General features: G+C 49.9%; 2 protein-coding genes across 3 annotated transcripts in view; both read left to right on the top strand.

The window, feature by feature from the left end:
• Nucleotides 1-9,819, top strand: part of FLT3 (fms related receptor tyrosine kinase 3) — a 41,410-nt gene extending 31,591 nt beyond the window's left edge. The window contains exons 13-24 of one of the 2 annotated variants that reach the window (XM_032099501.1): nt 460-572; nt 671-803; nt 893-997; nt 2,611-2,721; nt 3,940-4,093; nt 4,439-4,575; nt 4,946-5,064; nt 5,434-5,556; nt 6,197-6,308; nt 6,391-6,490; nt 7,832-7,937; nt 8,844-9,819. In XM_032099501.1, coding sequence (XP_031955392.1) covers nt 460-572; nt 671-803; nt 893-997; nt 2,611-2,721; nt 3,940-4,093; nt 4,439-4,575; nt 4,946-5,064; nt 5,434-5,556; nt 6,197-6,308; nt 6,391-6,490; nt 7,832-7,937; nt 8,844-8,978 — 1,448 coding nt within the window. In that variant the 3' untranslated portion in view covers nt 8,979-9,819. Of the gene's footprint in view, nt 1-459; nt 573-670; nt 804-892; nt 998-2,610; nt 2,722-3,939; nt 4,094-4,438; nt 4,576-4,945; nt 5,065-5,433; nt 5,557-6,196; nt 6,309-6,390; nt 6,491-7,831; nt 7,951-8,843 lie in introns of both variants that reach the window. The other variant, XM_032099502.1, reaches the window with a different exon arrangement.
• A 9,327-nt stretch (nt 9,820-19,146) lies between these two features.
• Nucleotides 19,147-22,660, top strand: CDX2 (caudal type homeobox 2). The gene is made up of 3 exons (XM_032093535.1): nt 19,147-19,645; nt 21,823-21,968; nt 22,161-22,660. Exons 1-3 carry the CDS (start codon nt 19,147-19,149, stop codon nt 22,326-22,328), a joined length of 813 nt encoding a protein of 270 aa, XP_031949426.1. The 3' UTR covers nt 22,329-22,660.
• Nucleotides 22,661-23,006: the final 346 nt, after the last annotated feature.

Genomic DNA, 23,006 nt, shown 5'->3' with positions numbered 1-23,006 from the left:
TCGGTGCTTTTGACTACAGCTGACAGAAGCTGTGACCACTGTCAGGGTTTGAGCATTCGTGTTGAAATTGCAATAGAAAGTAATCATAATACTTATGCTTTTAGAAACAACCAAAATATGAGGGTAGATCTCATGTTTGCACCCTCACCTACCAACCAATACCTTATTCCTATTTATGCTCACAATGTTCAATCCAAGGATCACACCAAGACCCCCATGCACTTAGATTTATTAATGTAGCTCTTTTTTTTTTGAAATGAAAACAGATGTCAGAATTACCCAGAACTGAATGCCTCCTGCCCATCGTGCTTTGCATATGGCTGCATCTCACTGCCCATACAGAGGAGGCTTGGGTGTGAGAGGGCTGCAAACTGCCAGAACTGGCTGTGGGTTCTCCTTGCATTTTCAGCTGTACACACAAGCTCTGTTTCAGTGGGTAGTAATATGTGTCTTTTAAAGTTGCAGGAGCTGTTTCTTCCCCCCTGGACAATGCTGCGTTCTATGTCTCTGTTGGACTTTTTCTCCTCTTGATCCCTTTCGTGTTTGTATTCATTTTTCTTAAATACAAAAAGGTAAAAGCAAACATAAATACCTGACCATCCTTCTTTTGTTCCTTTCAGGTTGTTTCTTCTCTAACACTTATTTATTGTGTGTTTTTTTTCTTCCAAAGCAATTCAAATACGAAAGCCAGTGGCGAATGATACAGATGATAGGGCCATCAGATAATGAATACATCTACATTGACTTCAGAGAATTCGAGTATGATGTAAAATGGGAATTTCCCAGGGAAAATCTGGAATTTGGTGAGCAATCCATAAGGTAAATCCCAATACTGGAGCAGTAGTCTGTGCTGTACCAGCAGCAAATAATATTGGAATTTTCTGTCTTGTAGGACAGGTCCTTGGTTCTGGGGCCTTCGGGAAAGTGGTGAATGCAACAGCTTATGGAATTAACAATGCAGGAGATTCAGTCCAGGTCGCAGTCAAAATGCTAAAAGGTATGATAAACTCTGGTGACTTCCACAAGCAGTGATGTATTCTAGTACCTCCAAAGCAGAAGAGGCATTGGAAATTCCCCTTATATACAAACTTCCTGCAGTTACCCCTCACAAATGCTTGGCTTCAAAGTCATTTCAGAGTGCTTTCAAAACCCTGTTTCAGTTTGGAAAGGTATTGCTGAAGTGCCTTCATCCCACAGCACTTTGTATTTTGTCCTACACACTACAGAAGGTCTGCATTGTGTGGGGAAGTATGGAGCCTCTAAAGAGGAGAAATGCAAATCCCCAGTGCAGGTTAGCCTACTGGATATATTGGTGACTATGACCTTTGGTGTAAGGTCCTTTTTTCTTGTAGAGCTGTCCAGCTGTGGCATGCCCTTTGCCTGCTGTGTCTGAGCTAGCTTGTTTCCAAAACTTCCAGCAAAATTTCCTGTGGTCTTTTTTCTTGATGATGACACAAAACAATTTCTTTCCATCCGTCCTTATGAATAAGGCTACTAAACCTTGAACACTCCTTTCTGCTATGGTCTGGCCTGTGTCCAAGATGTCTTGACTCCTCATATAAGCAGTGCCAAGGAGCAAGCCTCATTGGCAGCAAGGAGAGGAGGGCTGCCTCACTGTGTCCCAGCTAACCACAGCCCTGTCCACAGAGTGTTGGAGTAGTTTACACTGAAAAAGACCTCTAGGGTCACTGAGTCCAGCTGTGAACCATCACTGTCACGTCCACCACTAAACCATGTCTTTCAGTGACACATCTACGTGTCTTTTAAATACATTTGGGGATGGTGACTCAGCCACTTCCCTGGGCAGCCTGTTCCAGTGCTCGACAACCCTTTCAGTGAAGACATTTTTCTGAATATCTAACCTAATCCTCCCCTGGCACAAACTGAAGTTGTTTCCTCTCATCCTTTGACTTGTTACTCGGGAAAAGAGACCTGTATCCACCTCACCTGCCTTTCGATACATATCGGAATGAGCTTCACACTGATACCAGCACCCTGCCCACCTGTGTGCCCACACAGCCCCTTCCTGCCAGCACTGCTGTTCAGGTTTTCACCTCTCACTTGCACATATGCATCAGTTTTATGCTTATTTGGTCCACTCCTCTGTGGTAGCTCAACTTGATCATTTTGGTTCACGTGCCCAATTCACTGAAACCATGAGCACTAAATGCTTGCTGAAAAACAAGACTAAAGCTATTACTGAAACACAGGGTGGCCATCTCATCTATTGGGTTGCAACTGGTTGTATGCCATATGGCTGCCATTTTTTTCTCTTAACACTTCTCTGCAACAGGCTTGACTGCCATTTTTTCTGTGCTTGGGAACACTTTAATATATTGCTGTCATCCCTTGCCAGCCCAAGAATGACAAATGTTGACATTTAATGACTGCTTTCCCAGGCTTTCAAATGATCCACACTCACTCAAAAAATTAGTTTCCACCTTTGACTGAATCATTTTATACTTTGGAAAGGTTTTTTTAGGATGTTCCCAAATGTACTGTCAGGCCAATGAATTTGAAATGAAGATTTGCGTGTGACAAAGCATCACAACCATTTAAATTTTCATTTCTTTGCTGGAGATTTCCAAATCTATGTTACTGCTTTTACAGAAAAACCTGATGCTTCAGAAAAAGATGCTCTAATGTCTGAGCTGAAAATGATGACTCACATTGGAAGCCATGAAAATATTGTGAACCTACTAGGAGCTTGTACTGTGTCAGGTAACTTGAAATTGTGGAAAGGTACCAATTAAAACCTCCAGAATAATGAGGACCAATTTCGCTGTTCTGTGTTGGCCCAAAATAAGATGAAGATGAACTGAAAGCAAATACAAGGGCATGCATGTGTACAGAAAAGAGTCCTTTCTGACTGTACTGGCAGGAAGTGATACAACAGTCCTTCTATAGAAGAGGATTTCCTGTTACAGGGGTGATGGCACTGGTATGAGCCGGTTTATTAAGTGAAAAGGAAAAACTTATCTGGTGTCAAGGACTTTTGTATATGCATGATTATGTTCACTTAGGAAAATGTAATTTTATTTTTTTTATTCATGTGGCTCACCAAACAGTGAAGTTGTAGAATGAATGGATAAAAATAGCTAAAATTTAGACAGGAAACAAAAGAAACTGAAAACTCACAGGGGCAGGAGAGACACAGAAAAAAAGAAATGAGACAAGTAAAGAGTAGAATATTTACAAAATACAGCTTTTTCCAGCCTGCCCTACCTTGCTTGACAGTGAGCTTCTGACAGAAATGTCCACAGATTCATAGTCAGCCTTTCTGGGCCAGAAGTGGTGGTGCCAGCGTGAGGCTTTGCAGGGTGATGTGTGACCACTCTGAGCTCCTGCTGGCTGGTCATGGCTTTTATCCAAGCCTGCCCGAGTCAGGAATTGGATGTATTTTCCCTTTCTTGAGAAAGTGGCCTGACCAGTGCTCTACTCAGATACCTCCCCTTACAAGGTATATATCCCTCATATAGGTCCTCTCAGCAATTACTCTTGGGTTTCAGGTGGTCTTCTTGGGGAGAAAAAAAAGGATATTTCCAGAGCATGAAGGAAGCACAGATAAACAGAAGGATGTAGGTCAAAGGATACAAATTCACACCATCCAGATAATTAACAGGGGCATCTTTATAGCCTATACTGTCCTCCCCATTGCCATTGGAATGGGGAAGGATTCCTCTGTTTCTATAGGGATTTTCAGTGCAGTTTGAGAGATGCACCACAAGGAAGAAGCTATACAGACTTTCCAAGGGACATTATAGTCAGTAAAAAAATTCTCATTACCTGCCCATGGGTACAGCTTATTTACCTGGGAATGGAAGATGCTTGGGATGTCTTAATACAGATTAATCCTGAGGGAAAATGAGGCAGAATTAGGGCTTTAACGGAGAGAGTGCTATAAATAGCAGCAAGCATTTACATTTCCAACTATTTCAGGACCAATCTACTTGATATTTGAATACTGTTGCTATGGTGACCTTCTGAACTACTTAAGGAGCAAGAGAGAAAAGTTTCACTGGACACTGACAGATATTTTTAAACAACAAAACTTCAGCTTTTACTACAATATCCATCAGGACCAAAACTCTAGGTAAAGCATTTAGTAACAGTTTGATACTTTTAAAAACTGCTGCTGCTTTTAAAGCTGCATTCTCATCTGTGCTGCACACTGGTGAAATTATTGAATTCTTGAGAATATGCCTTCACATACTTTAATAAGCAATGCCTTGGGAGGAACTGAGATTTGATTCTCCTTATGGAGACTGCAGAAGACAAACAATCTCTTGTTTCTCTTTCCAGTTTTGAGAAGAATCATGTCTGTGTTCAGATTTTTAGTAGTAGTAACTGTTCATGTTTTTCACTGCAAAAGAGTCTATGTGTAGAAGATTATGTGATACACTGTGTGAAACCTTTGAAAATGTGTTGCCCGCTCCAGGGTTGGGACTCACCTGAAGTATGGTGTGAACACAACTCTAAGCAGAGAGGATGAATTTGAAATCATGCAAAGAAGTCAAAACGTAAATGTGACACCTGGAGCAAATGGAACTGTGGTGCTTTCTGAGGAAGGTAAGAGATTAATTGATTATATCTTCAATAATTCTGTTATTATTGTATTTATTGTATTATTGATCTAACTAGACTAGATTCTGTGACAAAAGAGGCCTCTTTCTATCATATGTCTCTCTTCAATCCTGGTAGGAATTTTTCTTAAGAAGGATTCGACTACACTTAAGGCCAGAGGCTTATGTTTCTGCTGGTGCTATACATAGTATATGAATATGAAAACACTCTCCTTTATTTTGTGTCTGAGTGAAGGATAAAAAAGATGGATGCTCTTTGTGATGTTGCTCTTGGTAGGAGCATGTTAAAATTCTTACAACACTCAGTGGAGTTAATCAGAGAGTGAGGAAGTCCATGGAAAACTCATACATTTGATTATTTTTTACAGATAAAAGAACACAGGTGGATGAAGAAGAGGATTTTAATGTGCTCACTTTTGAAGACCTTCTGTGCTTCTCTTATCAAGTTGCCAAAGGAATGGAATTTCTTGAGTCCAAATCGGTATGGTGAAGGGTAGCAAATTTTTCAGATAGAAAAGATGCTAAAAATAGGTCAGTTTATAAAAAGCAGGTTGAAGAACAGAGCCACTCAGTGGCAAGCTTGAACTATACCTCCAGGCTTGAACTACCTACCTGGCTTAACAGCAAAGACTGAGTTGCAGTTTTAGGCAACACCCTGAGTAAGAAGCAACTGCACAGCACACTTGTGCCTGCTCTGGCCCTGTCTCCTTGCCACCAGCAACCAGGGAGTGTCCAGCTTGGCCATTCACCAAATTATTTAAGTGGAAGGAGATGCCAGCTTGGAGAGCAGGGAATTGTCCACCTCTGATACCAAATGCTGCAGAGTGTTAACCCTTCCTTTCCTTCTAAGTGCATTCACAGAGACCTCGCTGCCCGAAACATACTGGTGACCCATGGAAGAGTGGTGAAAATATGTGACTTTGGCCTTGCCAGAGATGTAATGAATGACTCCGACTACATCGTCAGGGGCAATGTAAGTTCATGAGTGCTCTCTGGTTTTCATACCATTGTAAGAATTACAAGGAACTAAGAAAAAAAAGTTTTAAATTTTTTAATTCCTTGTTAGCTTTGTGCGTATCTGTACAGGCAATGCAGAAATCTCACTTTTTTCTGCCCTTGGCAAATGCAAATTCTTAGCTTGTAATTAAACTAATCAAGCTGGCAGTGTAAATGAGGTGGTATGCATGCTCTTTCTAAAGCACACTGAAATCCATCGATGGAAGCACTGGGAGTTGTTTGCTGTTGTGGGCAGTAACAGTGTAGGACAACAGCATATGTGTGGGGGTGTGCCAGATTCTCTGGCTTTGTGAAGAAGTACAGTGTGGACATCTCCATCTGGGCCTCTCTATGCTGGAAGCCAGAGGAAGGAAGATGGCTCTTCCAGGACTGAGCTCATCTCTCCCTTCAATAGTGATCTGAAATGGATGAGACAAATTGGTTCTTTAGAAGTGTCTATTTCTCCCTGTAATGGGAATGTCCAAGGACTGGTGACAGAGACACAGCTTTTCACACAGCAAACATGAATCGATCATGCTGGCAGTGAGAAGCACAGTGAGTCACCTAGAAAGCCTTTGTCACAGCATGACCTGGCCTCCTTCCCTCTGTCTGCACAGGCTCGATTGCCAGTCAAGTGGATGGCTCCCGAAAGCATATTCGAGAGGACATACACCATGAAGAGTGATGTCTGGTCTTATGGAATACTGCTATGGGAAATATTCTCTTTGGGTACGTTTGCAATGGGACAAAAGAGCGGTGTTTCATTTTGGCAGCTTCTGAATTAACATATATTCTCCAACAATTTCCACAGGTGTAAATCCTTACCCTGGTATTCAGGTTGACACAAATTTCTACAAATTAATACAAAGTGGATTTAAAATGGACCAACCATATTATGCTACAAAAGATGTGTAAGTGTATTTCCAAGTGATGCACAGCATGAGAATTTATACTTACTAGATCACTGTTTGAATGACCTTTTATTTATTGTACACTGTATCTTACCCAAAATTAGTTGCAAAACATGAGATCTTCATCTAAATCTAACAAATACTGCCTGATCCTGCATGTTTTGTTGCAAAATAGAAGTGATTAGCACAAAATTTTATGTGTGTATGTGTATTTATTTAATTGTGCCTTCTTTCCCTAGGAAACTTCTTGTTCTCAGGCCACAGATTTTTTTCCCCTTTTTTTTCTTTTGCTTTTTCTCTTTTCCCTTTTCTTTATGTTTGTTTGTTTGTTTGTTTTCCTAAAAGCTATGTTTTCCATATTGACTAAATTTTTGGTGGTTTTTTTCCAAAACTTTATTTCTTAATTGAGCTTTACCAGGTTTGTTTCAGTTCCACGTGGCTAGGGTTCCTCTTAGACAAACACCCTTCTAAGGAAGAGTTGGGGGGAAGCTAATTCTGTGCTCTCAGCACGTTATTTTCAGCCTGTGCCTCTGTGCCTGGGGGGACTCTGGGTAGAGATAGGCCCCAGGGAACAAGAGAAGAGAAGGTGACAGACAACTGTGAGATCTGGAACACAGAGGAAAGGGAAGGACTTTGGGCTGGCTGAGCTCTTCTGGCAGGCATTTCATAGATGTTCTAAGGACACAGCGCCTTGCTATGACACTGCACTGCTCTTACAATCTCCACACGAAGACTGTAATGGCATTAAAGGTACAGGTAAATCTGACAGATTGACCCGTGAAAGATTGATGGGAGGGTTTTAAATACCAGGGAGCCTATTGTCCCAGTAACTTTGCAAGGGACTTTAGCAGTCAGACACTGCACTGGAGCCTGACAAAGCTGCAATATCTCTAAGGCGGTGTTTAAATTCCAGAAAGATTTTTGTGATGTTAAATTACATAAAAAGACTTGCTGTGAAAAGTGTACTTAAGACTACATAGTCCACAAGGAACAGGTTTAGCCCCAAAGACAGACAGGACTGTCTTCCTAACATTTTCTGTGTGGAAGCTGAAAAACAAACTCATCATGCCATTACGTGGCAGCCAAGGTGAAATCCTGCCCCTGATACTACGAGGAGGATTTTAGTAAGGACTCTCTGATAAAGCCACTGTAAAAATAATTTCACCCTTTTTCCTTACCTTTCTGCTTCTTTTCCTCTGCTGCAACACTGTTATTCTGGCCTCTTTCTATAAAATCATTCTGATCCCCATGATTCCCATCCAAGTCCTTCAACTCCATGTAGTCACTTACAGAGAATCCAAGAGCTAACATGTTTTCTGTGCCATGTCTTTGCTTCTTCAGCTATTGCATGATGCAGTCCTGTTGGGCTCTTGACTCCAGAAAAAGACCCTCTTTTTCCAACCTGGTTTCCTCTCTGGCCTGTCAGCTGGCTGAGGCAGAAGGAGCAGTAAGTAAACACAGTAAGATGAACATGTGAACAATGTTTGTGTTCGGGTTTTTGTGGGGTTTATATGTAGTTCCACAGATCATGATGAGCGGAGGAATAGCCTTCTGCTTTCTACTGAAGTTCACAACTGTGTTATGGATGCATTGCCCATGGACCCATGTAAGAGCTTGGGGCATGTTTTTCTGCCGTCAGAAAGAATCCTGACCTTCCTGACGAGGATTTTCTTCCTCCCAATGCCTGCATTGGGACTCTGGAAAGCTGAAGTCTCTCAGCCTGCACTATGGGAGTGGGCTTCCCTTGTACAGCAGCCAGTGCAGTCAGGTTTGGTGATGCTGATAGCTGCCATGGGAGGGGAGCTGAGCATGGACCAGGGGCCAGGGGGTCTCATGAGGGATCACCATGCCATGTCCTCACAGACATGCTGTATGTCATTCTCAAAGGCCAAAATAATAAAGATGATCTGAGGAAGTCCTGTTCCGTCCATATCAGGTATTTATCTCCTCTCCAGGGAGGATAAACAATTCCTTCCCAAACTACCAATTCCTACCTGGGTATCCACTCTGGACTAGACACGCTATTTCCCAGTGCAGTGTCCTTGAGAATATCTTGGGATGCAAGGAGCTATGAATGGCTCTTGCCTTTGCAGCATTGTGCCTCTCTGAAGGCTGTTGGCCGGGCAGGAGCTGTGAAGTGTAGAGGCAAACTAACAAGCAGCTTCATAGCACTGTACCTAGGGAAAAAACCTTCCTTTAGAGTCCACTGCTGTTCCTCAAACCAGCTCTTTTTAACATGGATAAGGAGGTGGTCTGTACCCGACAAGTGCCTGCTTCATGGGGAGAAGAGCAGTTTTCCAAGCACAATAAATAATAACAGAAGATATCTTTTATTTCCTCTTTCCAATTCTAGGTTTACCATGATATGAAGAAAAATGTTGCTACACACCATTCCAGCATCAAAACTAAACCACGTGTAAGCAGGGATGAGGAATCTTTGCTGCCCACAATTGTGCTCCAGCCTGAAGACTCTCAGGTTGAAAAATAATCTGGTTGTGGATTTGGTCTCAGTATTGTCATAAACCCTGTGTAGGATAAGTGTTCTATATCAGCTCTAAGAAGAGAAATTGTTACCAACTGCTGCACTGTTTGCATTTCTTGTGGGCCAGTCCGTATTAATGTGACTTTGAGAAGAAGGTGTCATTCATTTGTTTGAATTCAGCAGATCTATAGCAAGACAAATTTTATGGCTGCCTCTCTACGACTGAATATCTCTTCTCCTGATGCTGTGTAAATAGTGCCTGATCAGCTTATTGAATTCATACTGTTCTTGCCACATTGCAACCAAACATGAGAAAATACTTCTTTTTGTTTTATCAATGTTTACAAGCATTGACTATGCAGCTAAGGAGAGCTGGTGTGATTTCCACAAGTGCTATTCACATCTTCATCTCCAGGTGTCAATGAGCACTGGAAAAAAAGACCCATTGGGGTCACCAGTTTTAGATGTCCAAATGTTAAAGTTCTATCAGTCTTGTTTTACAAGGAGCTCTTAATTTGATTGTGTGTAACTGTCTTACCCTGGACATCTCGATGGCTGTGGAGTAGCTGTTGGACGTCCAGTTCAAGTGAGCTCATTTTATCAAGATTTAGTTACTCAGGTGGCCTCTACTCAGCCAGGCTACATTCTGCAGCTTCTGATGAGACATAGGCACTCACAGTCAGTGATTTCTTTCTACCTAAAATAAGCATCTAAAATAACCAGGAGAAGTGATATTTGCAGATAACCTTCTACCTCCCTGGTCTGGAAAATCCAGCTGGCAGTCTCCAGCTGGAAGTCTCACTTCAGCTGAGTTACAGCTAATTCCATTCATGGGGCTTTGTGTGTTACAATAGCAAATTAAAAAAAAAAAGAAAAAGAAAAAAGAAAATATTAATTTTGAAGAAATTATCTTCTGTAGCAATTTAGGTGTGTATTATCATCACTCCAAATCCACAGAATTTGGCCTGGGTGTATGAACTCTGCTGCACTAAAATTAAAGTATGTCTCTTTAACTTTCTCATAGACACCCAGGACAATACCCAGAGGCTTGATGTGTTTTCAGTATAGTTAAAAAGACAGCTATTTTCATCATGAGGTTTAGGAATTTCTAAATGCAACTTTCATCATGACTAATAGGATATATTTGTCTGCATCACAGTGGATGAAGACGAGAATATATTGGTTAATAGGGTTTTTTTTCTCTTTTTCATTTTACAAGGTGCTAACTTCAGTTAGGATTTTTCAGAGGCATGTGTTATAAATTAATAACTGTTTGGATAGAATGTGCTATCACAGAAATTGAGCTGCTCTTAACTAACACTGTCTGAAAATAATGTTGTAATACAATAATTATGATTTGTATATTTTTGTTAATGTTGTTAATAATTACTGATGAATCCTTAATGTTTTAATCAGATTCAAACTGCTGAAGAGCAATTTGGAGTTATTTAGACAGAAATAAATTTCAACATTGCATTCTCTGGAAAATGTATTTTATTTTTAACATACCCATAACAGTTTGAAAATGTTCATATGCCAGATGTCACTGTTCAGCACTGTTAGCACACAGCCTGCAGTGGCTGGACAGTGGGAATTGAGTGTCTTGTGCAGACAGGAGTTTTCAGCCTTCAGAGTTAGAGGAACCTAATGCTGAACTGGTCACTTCCAAGCCTGGCTGACCTTAGAAACTAAGCAGACGTGAACTTGGCTCAAAGAGGAGCAGCTGGGAATCCCATGTACTTAAAAACATGCCAGGGAGCTGTGTCACATGTTTTTCCACAAGATTTAAAAAGAACTGGACATAGATCAACCGGCCCCATCATCACTGCTGAGCTGAGACTTGGGAATACAAAGGCAAATAGAGAATCTTGGAGTAAGTACAGTTTCTCATGATTCACACATGAAAAGCAGCTCAGGCAACACAGCACTCTGTGACAAACAGCAATCAGGAGAAAAACCCCCGTGTAAGGGCTGAACACAGAAGAGAGAGATGGAACAAAGCTACAGGAGGTATTGAGTGAAAAATAATTTCTTTTAGGACATTTCTTTTCCTGGATGCTTCCAACACAACTTAGCAAAGTGGTGGTCCATTCCTGAGGCTTACGCAGAGCCACAGACAGTGCTGTTTAGGGAGCAGTTTCATGATTCTTGAAGGGAGATGCCCACATTTCTCTCATTAGGATCCAGACCCCTAATCTGTGCCTCCAGAAGCACGTTGTCAGGAGAAAGTGATGCTTTCCCCCTATAGTGAATGGAGAGAGTTAAGCTTGTTTGAAGACCTCCAGCAGAGATGCCTTTAGTCTAAGGCGGATGCCTTAAATTAGGCACAGACTGACAAAGATTCAGTAATCATTAATCCCGGAAGAAGAGCAATAGAAGGGATTGAGGTCAATTAAAAGCGCTGAAGGGCAAAGGACACTGAGCTCTCCCTCGTAACAGTAACGAATAAGAAGAAACATAATTTGACAACCCAAGCTGAAAGACAGGATGGCGCTGCGGAATCTGCCCGAATTTTCTTTCCCCCCTATCTGCGAGAGCACACCTCGGAGCCGGCAGCCGTGTCCCGAGGGGCTCCGCCCGCGGGATGCCCGGGCACGGGCGGCCCCGTTCCGCCGCCGCAGCCGGCACTAGGTGGAGCTCCGCGACCGCGGCTGCCGGGCGGACACGGCCGAGGGGCGCTGGGCACGGCACAAGGACCAGGGCTGGCGCTCAGCAGGGGGACTTGGGCCAACCGCAGTGTCTGAGCCACAGGAGAGCAGGACTGGGGACGTGAGTGTCGGTCAAAAACCTCGTAGCCAAAACCTCGTAGCACTGATGGGACAAGCCCAGTACCAGCACAAACCACTCAGCCCCCTCAGAGCATTTTCCCAAACAACCATGTCCGTGTGTGACAGGCAGCAGGGACCAAAACTATAAGACACCCTTCTCTGTCCCGATCAAGAGAAACTGGAAGTGCTTCTCCAACACGTCATGCTTTTGGGTTTGGGATACCTGGGATGGGCTCTGTGGGGTCCCTCTGAGAGAAGCTGGGACTAACCATGTGTTAAACCAGAAGAGAAGCGCAGAAGTGACCCTGTCATGCATGCTAGCAGTGGCTTTCAGTCCACATGTTCATGGAGGGAACTGTGAAAGGCAATGAAGAAATCTAAGGTAAAAGTTGCTCCAGAGCTATTTGCAGATGGTTATTTTTTAAGAGGCAAAACTTCTGCTGGAAATTATTTCAGAGGCAAAAAATCAAAGCAGACTGAGGATAAGTGGATCCCGTGGAGCTGGATACACCAAATCTCAGCCCCTTCTCTCAGACACTGAATTAGATCAAGTGGCTCAGGGCTCAGGCTTCCCACTCTGCCGCCTTCATCAGTGGCTAATTAATTAGACCATGCAAAGGAAAACACCTTTTAAAAAAGGACACAAAAAGACCCACCGAAAAGGTCTCAAATGGCTTCAGAAAGAGCTGGAAGGCTTCAGAAAGAGCTGGAACCCGAGCCCAGCTCCTTCTCACCCTCAGCGAGCACCCCAGCATTATGGAATGGCCTGGAAGGAGTCCCTTCCAGGCAGGTTGTCTGACACCTGGATTCATGCTTCCTGAAATGCTTCATAATGATGAGATAAATAGCGCAGCTGCTCAGGGCAGAGATCCTGCCTTACAGGTGGCTGACAGATTGAAAATTGGGTGTTTAATTATGTACTGGAAAACTGATAGAGTTACACTCCTAGAAAAAGTGTAGGTGCCCTGGGGCACAATTTGGTTCAGATCTCAGCTAAGAAGGAATTTTGAAGACTTGTTTGTGGAGAGAGGTAGGAAATTGGTGATACTTCTGTGGTCACCTCCACAGAGGCACATAAAATCTGGGGTGAGATCCAGTTCATTTAAACACTGCTTAGCTGGGATGAAAACAGACAGGAGATCCTGACAGTGACCCACTCCTGCTGCCATGTAGTGCCTACACCTGTTCATGATCCTTTGCACCACAGCCAGGCTTTGACACTTAGTTTTGGCTGCCCAGAGAAGCCTCCTTCCAGCAGCACTAGGGTTTCTCTCCCTTCGTGCTGTATGCTGTGTGTACGTCACCATCTTCCAGCTGAAGAAAACCCAGAAGTTACTTCTAATGACAGTCCTCCAGTCCCACCAGAGCCATGACAGCCCTGTCTTCAGAGGAGGGTTGGAGGCTTCAGATCCTAAAAAGAAAGAGATGCCTAGCTCTAGTTTCCCACATATTTCTCTTGGAGAAGCAATTACGTGATGTGTACTGGGTTCTCCTTTTGAAAGCCTCCTGTGTATAGGGTTGCCCTGGGTGAGGAGGGCTGTGAAGCTAAACTGACACAGGGCTGGGCTGGTCCCTGGGAGCTGAGTCACAGAGGAGACCCCAGGGGAGGGGAGTGTGGGCCACAGCTGGGAAGCTGGCTCTGGCTCTGCCTGGCCCTACCTTCTGCTCCTTTTGGGGCTTCTTTTCAGACCAGAAACAAAGTGTGGTGAGACTCCTTTTAGCTCTCAAGTACTAGAATAAAACAGCTGGGAGCAAATGTGGGATGATGGAGAGCAGTCAGGTACCAATTCCTCCTTGGAGCCAGAAGGACTAAGGGTTTGGGTTGGAGAGTACAGGTTTGTCTGTGGAGAAAGATGAGTCTTCTTCTGCCTTCCTACAGCCCCATCATAAAGCAAGGTCCCATGTGGGAGCCTTGGCCTGCTCCCTGCCAGGCCAAAGAACCGCTTGGCACTTGCCTGCTTTGGACTCCTGTATTTCCTAGCATGAAATATGATCCACAAAGCACCATGGCCCTGTAGGGATGCGTACAATTATGGTCTGGCAAACAAGAAACCATCTACATGGGTCAGCAACACCCTGTGCCTCCTCTCACTGAAAGGGTTTGCAGGATTGGGCTTGCCACAGAACTCAGTGCTGAGGGAGACAGTGGTATGGGGCAACCACCCCAAAGCATGTTGCCAAGGAAGGGCCTGGAGCAGAGGGAATGAGGGGGAAAAATCGGCAAGACTTGCAGGTTGTCGAGCTGGGGACAATGCACCCAAGGGGCGTGCATCACCTCCCTGCTAAGGTTTCAAAGCTGGGAGATGTAGAAAATTAATCAGTGAGGAAAGCAGTGAGGGCATCAGCTCAAATTCGGTGTTTTGCTTGGCACGGGAGCCGGCACTGGTGTTAGTGGTTCCATCCCACCAGCTGGGCCAGGGCTTGCGGTTTCCCGGGGAGTGGCGTGGTTCTGAAGGAGGGCTGGGAGACCGCGGAGCAACCTCTGCCTCGGTGTCCCGGGCCGGCCGTGCCTCGCCGCGAAGCCGAGAGCGTGAGGCTGGGCAGCGCCGCGCTCCCGCTGCATCCCGTGCCGGGCGCTGCCGGGTCCGGGGAAGATAACAGCGGCCCTGCGTGCTGCGGGGAGCGTCCCTGGGTGGGAGGGGGGTGTCCTTGGGGGGCAGGGGCGATAACAGCCGTGCCCTGGACTCCCCTTCCGTGACACGGACCGCCCCCGCCCGGCCCGCGCCGTCGGGGCCGTCCTGCGGATGCGCGCTGCCGGGTGACTCACGGCTCCCGTGATCAGGCCCCGGCCGTCCCAGGCGGGACGGGCCAGCAGGGGCCGGGCACCAGCGCTCTGCAGGCAGCCGGGGCGCCCTGGTGCGGCAATCTTTCTCTGTGGCATTTAAGATAATAAAGTAAGGTAAAAATCAAGTAAAGAAAAGTAATAAACTAAACTAAAATAAAATCCAACCAAGGCTCTTTCCTTGACCATCAGAGGTGTGCCAGCCACTGGACCTGAGAAACTAGGGACACCCTCACAAGCCTCTGGCTGCAGAAGCCTCTGGTGTATCATACGACTTCTTTTCTTCTTCTCTGTTTACGTTCCTGTTTCCTGAAGGGGAACAGGGCCGTGTGAACTCAGGACTGGCAGCACCTGTGCAAAGGGGCAGGGCCGGCCGGGGTCGCAGGGCCGGCCCGTGGCGGTGCTGGTCCGGGCGATTGTGCCCCGGCCAGGCACAAGGTGCCCCCTTCCCTCCCAGTCTGCTTTCTTCCCAGCAACGCGAATCCGCTCGGGAGCGAGCGTTCAGCATCTAACCCCCTCCTAGAGGCATGTGCTTAAACAAGACGAGTATCAACCCCAGGATAAAAGTATTGGGTTATTCTGCAAGGTAATCTACATCAAAGCCTCGGGGGCTGCCGGCTTGAAAAGATCCAAGATGTTTTCTAAGTCCTTATCATGTCTGTGCTTAGGGGGAGTCATAAATTCCACAGGTCGGACTAACTAACACACGATTCCTCCTTCCCTTCTCTCTCCACGGCCGTCAAAGGGCTTTCAAGCGGGCTTTTTTTTTTCTTTACCTTGCAAACAACGCTCCCGGTTCCGTGTCGTTAAGGTGGAAGGACACGGGAAGATTCCTCCCCCATCCCACCCCAAGATTCTCCTGAATCACAGAAAAATCAATTATTTCAACCACAAAACTAGTAGAAATAAAGACGGTGAATCCGCATCCCCGGCCGGCTCCCGCCGAGTGGGAACAGTTTGTGGAGGAGGGATCGCGGGTGCTGCGTGGCGCTCGGCCCTTCCCGTGGCTTATGGGGACGTCGCTGACCTGGGACGGGTGTCCTCGAGCTGTGCTGCTCGATCCATTATCCCCCAGTCCGCGCCAGCCCCGTGACCCGCGGCGACGATGAGCGCTGGCTCCGAAGCGAGGTGATGCGAGCACCGCTTGCCCGGAGTCCGAGGGCCCGGCAGCGGGCATAGAGCCCTGCCCCCGGCACTTCCCCGCAGTCGTACCGCTGCCCTGACTCCCCCCGGAATAATGTCGGTAATTATTTTTTCAGATCAAGCAGCAAGGCTGAGGCTGAAGGAGGAAGGCGGGGAGCCCGGCGTCTGCCCAAGAGGCAGCCCTGGGTGAAACAGCCCTGCGGGGGAAATATCGGGGTCAGCATGGAGACGCGGGGGAAGATATTTCCCTGCGAAAGGTGTCCCCCATCCGGCACTTGTCAGCTTGAGAGGCGCTGGGTCGCAGTTCCCTGCTCAGAATCTAACTAAATAGGAAAAAAACGGAGGAAGCAAAGAGGGAGAGATCGGGCCTTCGCCCACGCTCCAATGTCGGGGTCTGGTCCCATGGTCCCCACTCCTCTCCTGGCTCTGCTGCTCTGGGCCGGAGCTAAAGAGAAAACCCGAGACGAAAGCAGAGAGGGAGTGGGCAGAACGGAGAGGAAAAAAGGGGTGAAACCCGGCCAAGAGATATATCCTCTCTCCCCAACCTCCTTGAGAAGCCCCGATAGCTGGGTAGGGCCGGAGGGGGGACGAATCCTGTGCCAGTCACAACGAAAACGAGCCCGAAGAGCCGCAAAGCTATCTAGGAGTGCGCGGATCGGGATCCCGCTTATTTTGAGACAAGAGTTTCCCGGGGCAGCGTGTCCCCATCCCCAGCAGCTGCCACGGGTCGCGTACGAGGAGTAGCTGAGCGGCGGCAGAGGATGCTCCGAAGCATTTATCCACGGGGGAAGAGGGACTCGTCCCCATCTCGCCGCCGACCCCGGTCAGGGTATGGCTGGTGGGGCCCGGTCTCCCCAAGTCCTCCCCGTACTCGGAAGGCAGCTGGGACCACTATCAGAACGGCAAAGTAGCAGCGCAGCGCTCTGGCTGCCATTCCGGGTAGTTGCGGTGCTTCCTCGGAGCCTTATCCTGATCCTTCACCGAAGACCCAGGATTCTCATCCGACCCCGCGGCCGACGGCCCCCAGCCCGGCCAGGTCGGGCTGGCGTCGGGTCTCACCCCAAAAAGCTGTCACCTGCCTGCCAGGGATTCACTGAAGGAGCCTTAGACACTGAACCGGGCTGTTTCGGGGTTGATCAGGGTTGTAGTGCGTTTTATTACAATATCTCCAGAGTTTTGTCGTTTTAATGGCCCCTTTCTCCATTTATGGCATCATCAAACTCACATCTGCATAGATCGGCTCTGTCGGTGCTTATCGGGAGAGGCGATTACATTGAAAGGACAGAGCATTTCCTTTCCAGAGTTACATTTCAGTCTCCTGCTGAGACAGCGGTGAGAGCTCCAAGCCCCGCTCCCTCTCGTCGTTACCCAACCGTCGGGGCGGGGGAAAAGTGTCATGGTGGGAATAGGCAACACAGAGAGAAATTCCTTCCAGAGAAAGCGTCTGGCAGGCATCTCTACATCCCTGCTGTTGGGCTGCTGTTATCGCAGGGTCGCAACCGCGGCCGCCTGCGACAGCCTGCGAACAAGTGACGGTGTGGGCGCAGGCATGTGTGCCGGGTGGGGATACCCCGTTCCTCGCATCCGGAGCATTCACAGCGGCTCCGGGGGGGCCGTCTGTGGCCTCTTCCCCAGGAGAGATGCTCCATCCTTTCCTACATGAGCGTCCTGGTCTCCCAGGGCCACTGACACTGGAACCCTTCGGACATTTTGAGAGAGGTCGCTGAATTACCCCCACTGGCTTTAAAGCACGGCTCCGCGTCAGCCCCACGCTCAGCACCAAAGGAACGATAGAATAGAGGGAAAGAGAGGGAGATTTTCAGAGAGTGGGTTCGGGATATCTGCCTTTGCAGAGCTGAAATGCGCCCTCAGCTGCAAGACGCCCCGTCTCAGTGACACTCCCCAGTGTGCAGAACAGCCACCCACGTGGAAGGAAAAATACCCCTGGGACACGACCACGTGGATCTCCATATGTAATACCCGGGACACGGGTGTCCGGGACAGCGCGGGGCCCGTTGGGGGACCCCCGGTAGGACCGAGCCGCAGCCGCCCCAAGGGACCGGAGAGCCGGTGAGAATGGCTGAGACGGTGCTGCGCTGCTCCGGCGGAACGTGCTGGGAAAACGGGGGAACGTTCCCTTCCTCATCCATTTTTTCTCGGCGGGTGAAAGGTTTCCTCGCTGTGTCATGGGAAAAGATGCGAATATGCAAACGTCGTTTCGCATTGTCCCCGCTCAGGGTGAAAAGTTAAAGCATAAAAGCGGCGGGGGGAAGCTGAGAGGGGGTCGCCTCTTCAAAGGGGACTGGCTGGGCCGGGGGAGCCGGCTGCCGCTTGCCTGGAAGCCGCCCTTCCAGGGCCAGCATTTCCAGAGGGTTTCCAAGGAGTCGGGGAGGGAAGAAGTGAGTGTGCCCGGAGGGACAAGCCGTCGGGTTCCTCGCGGGCTCGGCCGTGCTGCAGCTAGGGAATCGCCCAGTGAGGTGGCAGGCTTTGGGAGGAGGTTGATGGTTCCCCCCTTGAGGAAAACCATCCCCTGCCTCGGTCCCAAGCTCCCCCCCCCCCCCCCCCCCGCGCGGCGGGATGATCCGGCCTCGCTCCAGGTGGATCTGAGGACAGAGGGTGTTTCAGACGAAGGCACCCCCAGTCCTCGTCCTTTCCCGGACCTACTGGGCGCGCCCAGCCTCGAATCTCTGCAGGCACACGCGGAGGAAGGAGACAGCGCCCTTGGAGGGGGGGATTTCTCCTCTTACCTCGCCTTCATCGCCCATGACCGAGTGGGAGCGGGAGCGGGTGGGAAGCGTTTTAGAAAAAGCAGTAGGCCGTCGCGATGGGGTTTGTTGCTTAAAACAACCACAACAAAATAGCTTTGTGGATTTTTAATCAAAACTCCCTCCTCTTCCGCCCCTTCCCCACCCCCCCACCCCCCCCCCACCTCCCAGCCCCAAAGCACAGAGAAGAGATGGCTGAAGTGCTGCCTAGAGATCGGCCGTGATACACGGCTCCCATATTCCCACCCTCGCCCTTAGATCTCCCTCTCTGTCTTTTGCAAGTCTCTTGATTTCATCCTTTGAACCTGTGATTGGAGGTTAAAGTGCACCAGGTTGCAATGGAAGGAGGAAGCTCTTAAACAATAAAGGCTTGAATATTTAGCTGTGATCAGGTCGCTGCCCTCTCCTTATCTTTTTAAATGCAAATCGTCTTTTAGGGGTAGTAGCTATATACCCAGCGCCTCTCCACGTCACCTGCCTTTGGTGTGTCTGGGCCATTACTAATAGAGCCTTGTAAACAATCGTTAATCATGTAAGGACTGCCGGCCATTGGATTCGGACCGGGAGCGCGGAGGAGCGCGGAGCGCAGCGCGGGGCCGCGGCCCCTCCGCCTGCCCCCTCCCCGCCCCGGGCAGCCCGGCCCCAGGCAGTAGCAGGCGCGCCGCGGCGAGAGCCCCGAGCAGCATGTGGAGAGCCGCCGCCGGGGCCCCGCCAGCATGTACGTGAGCTACCTCTTGGAGAAGGACGGGCCCATGTACCCCGGCCCGGTGCGGCACTCGGGGGGGCTTAACCTGGCGGCGCAGAACTTCGTTGGTGCCCCGCAGTACGCGGATTACAGCGGGTACCATGTGAACCTCGACGGCGCCCAGTCCCCCGGGCCGGCCTGGCCCGCGCCCTACGCCGCCCCGCTCCGCGACGACTGGGGCACCTATGGCCAAGGGGCGCCGCCGGCCGCCGGCGCCGTCCACGGCCTCAACGGGGGCTCCCCCGCCGCCCCCATGGCCTACAGCCCCGCCGACTACCACCACCACCACCACCCGCACGCCCACCACCACGCCGGCCCCGCGCCCCACTGCTCCGCCGGGGTCATGCAGCCCCTCAGCGCCGCCAGCGCCGCCGCCAGCGCCGCCCCCGAGCCGCTCTCCCCCGGTGGGCAGCGCCGCGGCCTCTGCGAGTGGATGAGGAAGCCGGCGCAGCCCCCGCTCAGCAGCCAGGGTAAGTGCCGGACGAGGCCGGGGGGGCTGTCCCTCCGACGACTCCCCCGGGGCGCAGCCCGCTCCCCGTACCCTGGGCAGCCCGGCAAAGCCTTTTCTCGGGGAGAGCTCCCCGGAACAAACCCGCCCGAGGGTCGGTCCTCGGGAGAACAGGACTGCCGGGCTTTGCCGGCAGCCAGTCCGCGCTGCTGGGCGCCGGGCCGGCAGCGATAGGAGCGGCGTTCCGCCGGTGAGCAGCCGCTGCCGGCCCCGGGGGCTCAGTGCCCGGGGGTGCGCTCCGGCGGAGCAGGGTGGAATGGCCCGGAGCCTGAGGAAACGCTCGCTCTTCCTCCCACTGCTCCGCTCTCCTGCTTATAGCCACTTAGAAGATTTTTATAACCAATTATAGTCATATAAATCATCGGCCGGTGTCGCTCCGCATTTGTTTCTGAGTCACTGGGCGCCTGCCCTTTATTAAGGTCTCCGTGCGGCCAGGCCTCCGGAGCGACAGCGGTGGCCACTTGCCCGCCCGATCCCTGCGGGCCGGGCTGTGCCCCCGGCCGGGCCGTGCTGGGCCGTGCGAGGGCGTGCCCTCCCGGGTCAGGCCGTAGCCGGCGCCGCGCTCCCTTGTGATGTTAATACCCCCGCAGACCCCCTCTTTTATTCCCACTGTGCATCCGCCAGGGGACATGCGTGTCCCGCGCTTTGATATACACCTTCCACGAGTGCTATCTATCCTATCCTATTTTCCTTTTTTTTTTCCCTTTTTTTTTTTTTTTGCACCTAAAAAAATGTTTTAAAATATTTATATATAGTGGCCGGGAAAAAAAAAAAAAGGATGACAACGTTCGCAGTGAATAATGATATGACATTCCCCTCTCATCCCCTGCCTTGCGTGACCGACGGCAGGGCCGGCGGGGGTTCCCTGGGCGGCGCGGAGCGGGAGCCCCGGCTACGCCTGTGGCTGCCGCGCCCCGGGAGAAAAGCCTCGGTGCCCCGGTGCCGACCGCTGGTACAGCCGCGTCCCGGGTGCCGGTGGCGGTGCAGCTCTTACAGGCCCACCGCGCTTCCCACAGCAGCCCATGGTATTCCCACAGTTTGGGCTTGTGCGGTGGTGGCCGGTCCCTTGTCTCCATTCAAATTCTGCCTTTGGAGCCAGTGTTTATGTTAATGTGCAGAGCTGGGGGGATGAAAGCGCCTGCCGCCATTTGTTCAGTAGTGGTAATTCAAACAGAATGTGGCTGTCATTAAGGCTTTGAGAAGGGTTTTTCTTTGATAAGATCTCCTTGTCCTGCATTGTTTGGGATTGTGTTCCCTATTCACTGGCTCTGGGGAGTTTTCTCTGATCAGGCTTGTATCTTTACAGGGTGCTTTTGTTGTGGTTTGCAGAGAGTTTACCTGAACAAAGTCAGCCTGCTAGCCATTAAGCACCTTGGGGGCAGAGACTCCCCGCCTCGGCTCCCTGGAGAACGGGAGGGCCGGGGACACAACCAGTTAAACAAGAAACCCTCGGGAAAAAGGAGGTCACCGACTGCGGCGATGCACTCTCCCCGGCTGCTCGCTGGGATTCGCCTACGGATTCCATTGCGTTTTCGGTGTTTGGTTTGGGGTTTTTTGTTCGTTTGTTCGTTGGCTTGGGTTGGGTTGGGTTTTTTTTAACTCTGAAGTTGCACGTCACACTTCCAGGCTTTCCAAGAAATCCCCTTAGCTCCCATGCCAGAACAGAAAATGGGGAGCTGGGCCAGTACACGAGTGGTTCCCCGTGGTCGCTCCCGATTCTCCACCCTTAGATCGCTGTTTCTCGTTTAGAAACGAAATCACCGTGCCCTGAACGGGCCTTTTCTCTCTTTCTCTTTTCCTGTTTCTCTATAAGAAGTTTATTGTCGCTCGGGAAGGCAAAACAAAACCAAAAGGCCAACAAAGTGCGCAGTAAAGTTGTCTCCGTGCAAGGCAGGGGTGTGCGGTGGGGCCAGGGCTGGCAACCGGGGCTGGAAGCCTGCTCCCATGTCTCCAAGGAGCTGCGGGACATCTCCTCTCCTCTGCTGCGCTCAGCAGAGCCCAGGGCAGGGGGAAGCGAGTAGCCAGCTCGGGAGGGGGGGATAGGACTGCTCCTGAACGCTGTGCACGGCAGAGAGGATGGCTGCGGTCAACTCTGCCCTTTGGCTTTGACTTTCTCAACCCTGGCTTTGTGCTCCGCAGTTAAAACCAGGACGAAAGACAAGTACCGCGTCGTGTACACCGACCACCAGCGGCTGGAGCTGGAGAAGGAGTTTCACTACAGCCGCTACATCACCATCAGGAGAAAAGCGGAGCTGGCCTCCAACCTGGGGCTGTCGGAGAGGCAGGTCTGTCCCAAGAGTGGCGCTCCCTACGCTCACCACGTGTGGCCGGGCTGCGCGGGGGCAGGGACGCGCGGGACGGGGCTGCGCGGGGGCGGATCGCGAGGGGCTGGGATGCGCTCTCGGTGAGAGCCGCTGAGAGGGGGATACATCCCCGGCGAACCGCTCCCCCTCACTCCCCTGTCCACCCCCCGGCAGGTGAAAATCTGGTTCCAGAATAGGCGTGCGAAGGAGAGGAAGATCAACAAGAAGAAGCTGCAGCAGGCGCAGCCCGGCGGCGCGGAGCCCCTCAGCCCCAGCGCCTCATTGCAGGGTCCCGCGGCGGGGGCGGCCGCCGCCGGGCTCGGCCCCGGTGCCCCGCAGTGACAGCGGCCGGGGACAGCGGCGCAGGGCTGCTGGAGGACGCAGCGGATCGGGCCGGGCCGGGGGGCACGGTGGGAGCGGCCCCCCGATGCACTACACCGCCCCGCGGGGCCGGCCGTGTGTACAGGTGTACAGTGTATGTGTCTCGTCGTCCGGGGGAAGCGTGTCCATCGCTTTATTATTATTATTATTATTATTATGTTCGGGTGCTTTTTTTACCCTGGAATTTGTTAGATAAAGTGGGGGCACTGCCCGCCAGTCAACCCCCGGTGTATCTCAGGGATCGGTCCAAAAGACCTTAGAATTGTTGGGCTAATGATGAATTTTAGCAGGAAAAAAAAATTAAAGCACATTTTTTTTTTATTTTATATTTTATTTTATTTTCTTCTTGCAACCATGAATATGCAATATGTTCATTCTGCCCTAAGGGTCAGAACAGACAAGATAAGGGACTGTTTAAACGTTCAGAAGTGAATTGCTTAACGTTAGACACTTGTAAAAGAGCCCATAAATCCAGTGCAGATAGTCATTCATCCAGATTTATTAGCTGCAGTGCAGAAAAATTGAAAGAATTTCATCCCTTCTGAAAAAGGTGTCCTGTCATGCTGGAGTGAGGAGCTTTGTTTGCATGTGCAATGTCCCCTTGGTTAAACCGTGCTGTTTCTCACATCCTTATAATTT

Source organism: Corvus moneduloides, chromosome 2 (assembly GCF_009650955.1).
Source record: "Corvus moneduloides isolate bCorMon1 chromosome 2, bCorMon1.pri, whole genome shotgun sequence".
NCBI lineage: Eukaryota > Metazoa > Chordata > Aves > Passeriformes > Corvidae > Corvus > Corvus moneduloides.
Note: the sequence above shows the minus strand (reverse complement) of the source record. Positions and strands in the feature narration are given on the sequence as shown.

Excerpts from the sequence above, each read along its gene's own strand:
- CDX2 (XM_032093535.1), top strand. The coding sequence starts at position 19,147 with ATGTACGTGAGCTACCTCTTGGAGAAGGACGGGCCCATGTACCCCGGC. Across the intron at positions 19,646-21,822 it reads GCCCCCGCTCAGCAGCCAGG|TTAAAACCAGGACGAAAGAC; the intron begins GTAAGTGCCGGA and ends TGTGCTCCGCAG. Across the intron at positions 21,969-22,160 it reads TGGGGCTGTCGGAGAGGCAG|GTGAAAATCTGGTTCCAGAA; the intron begins GTCTGTCCCAAG and ends ACCCCCCGGCAG.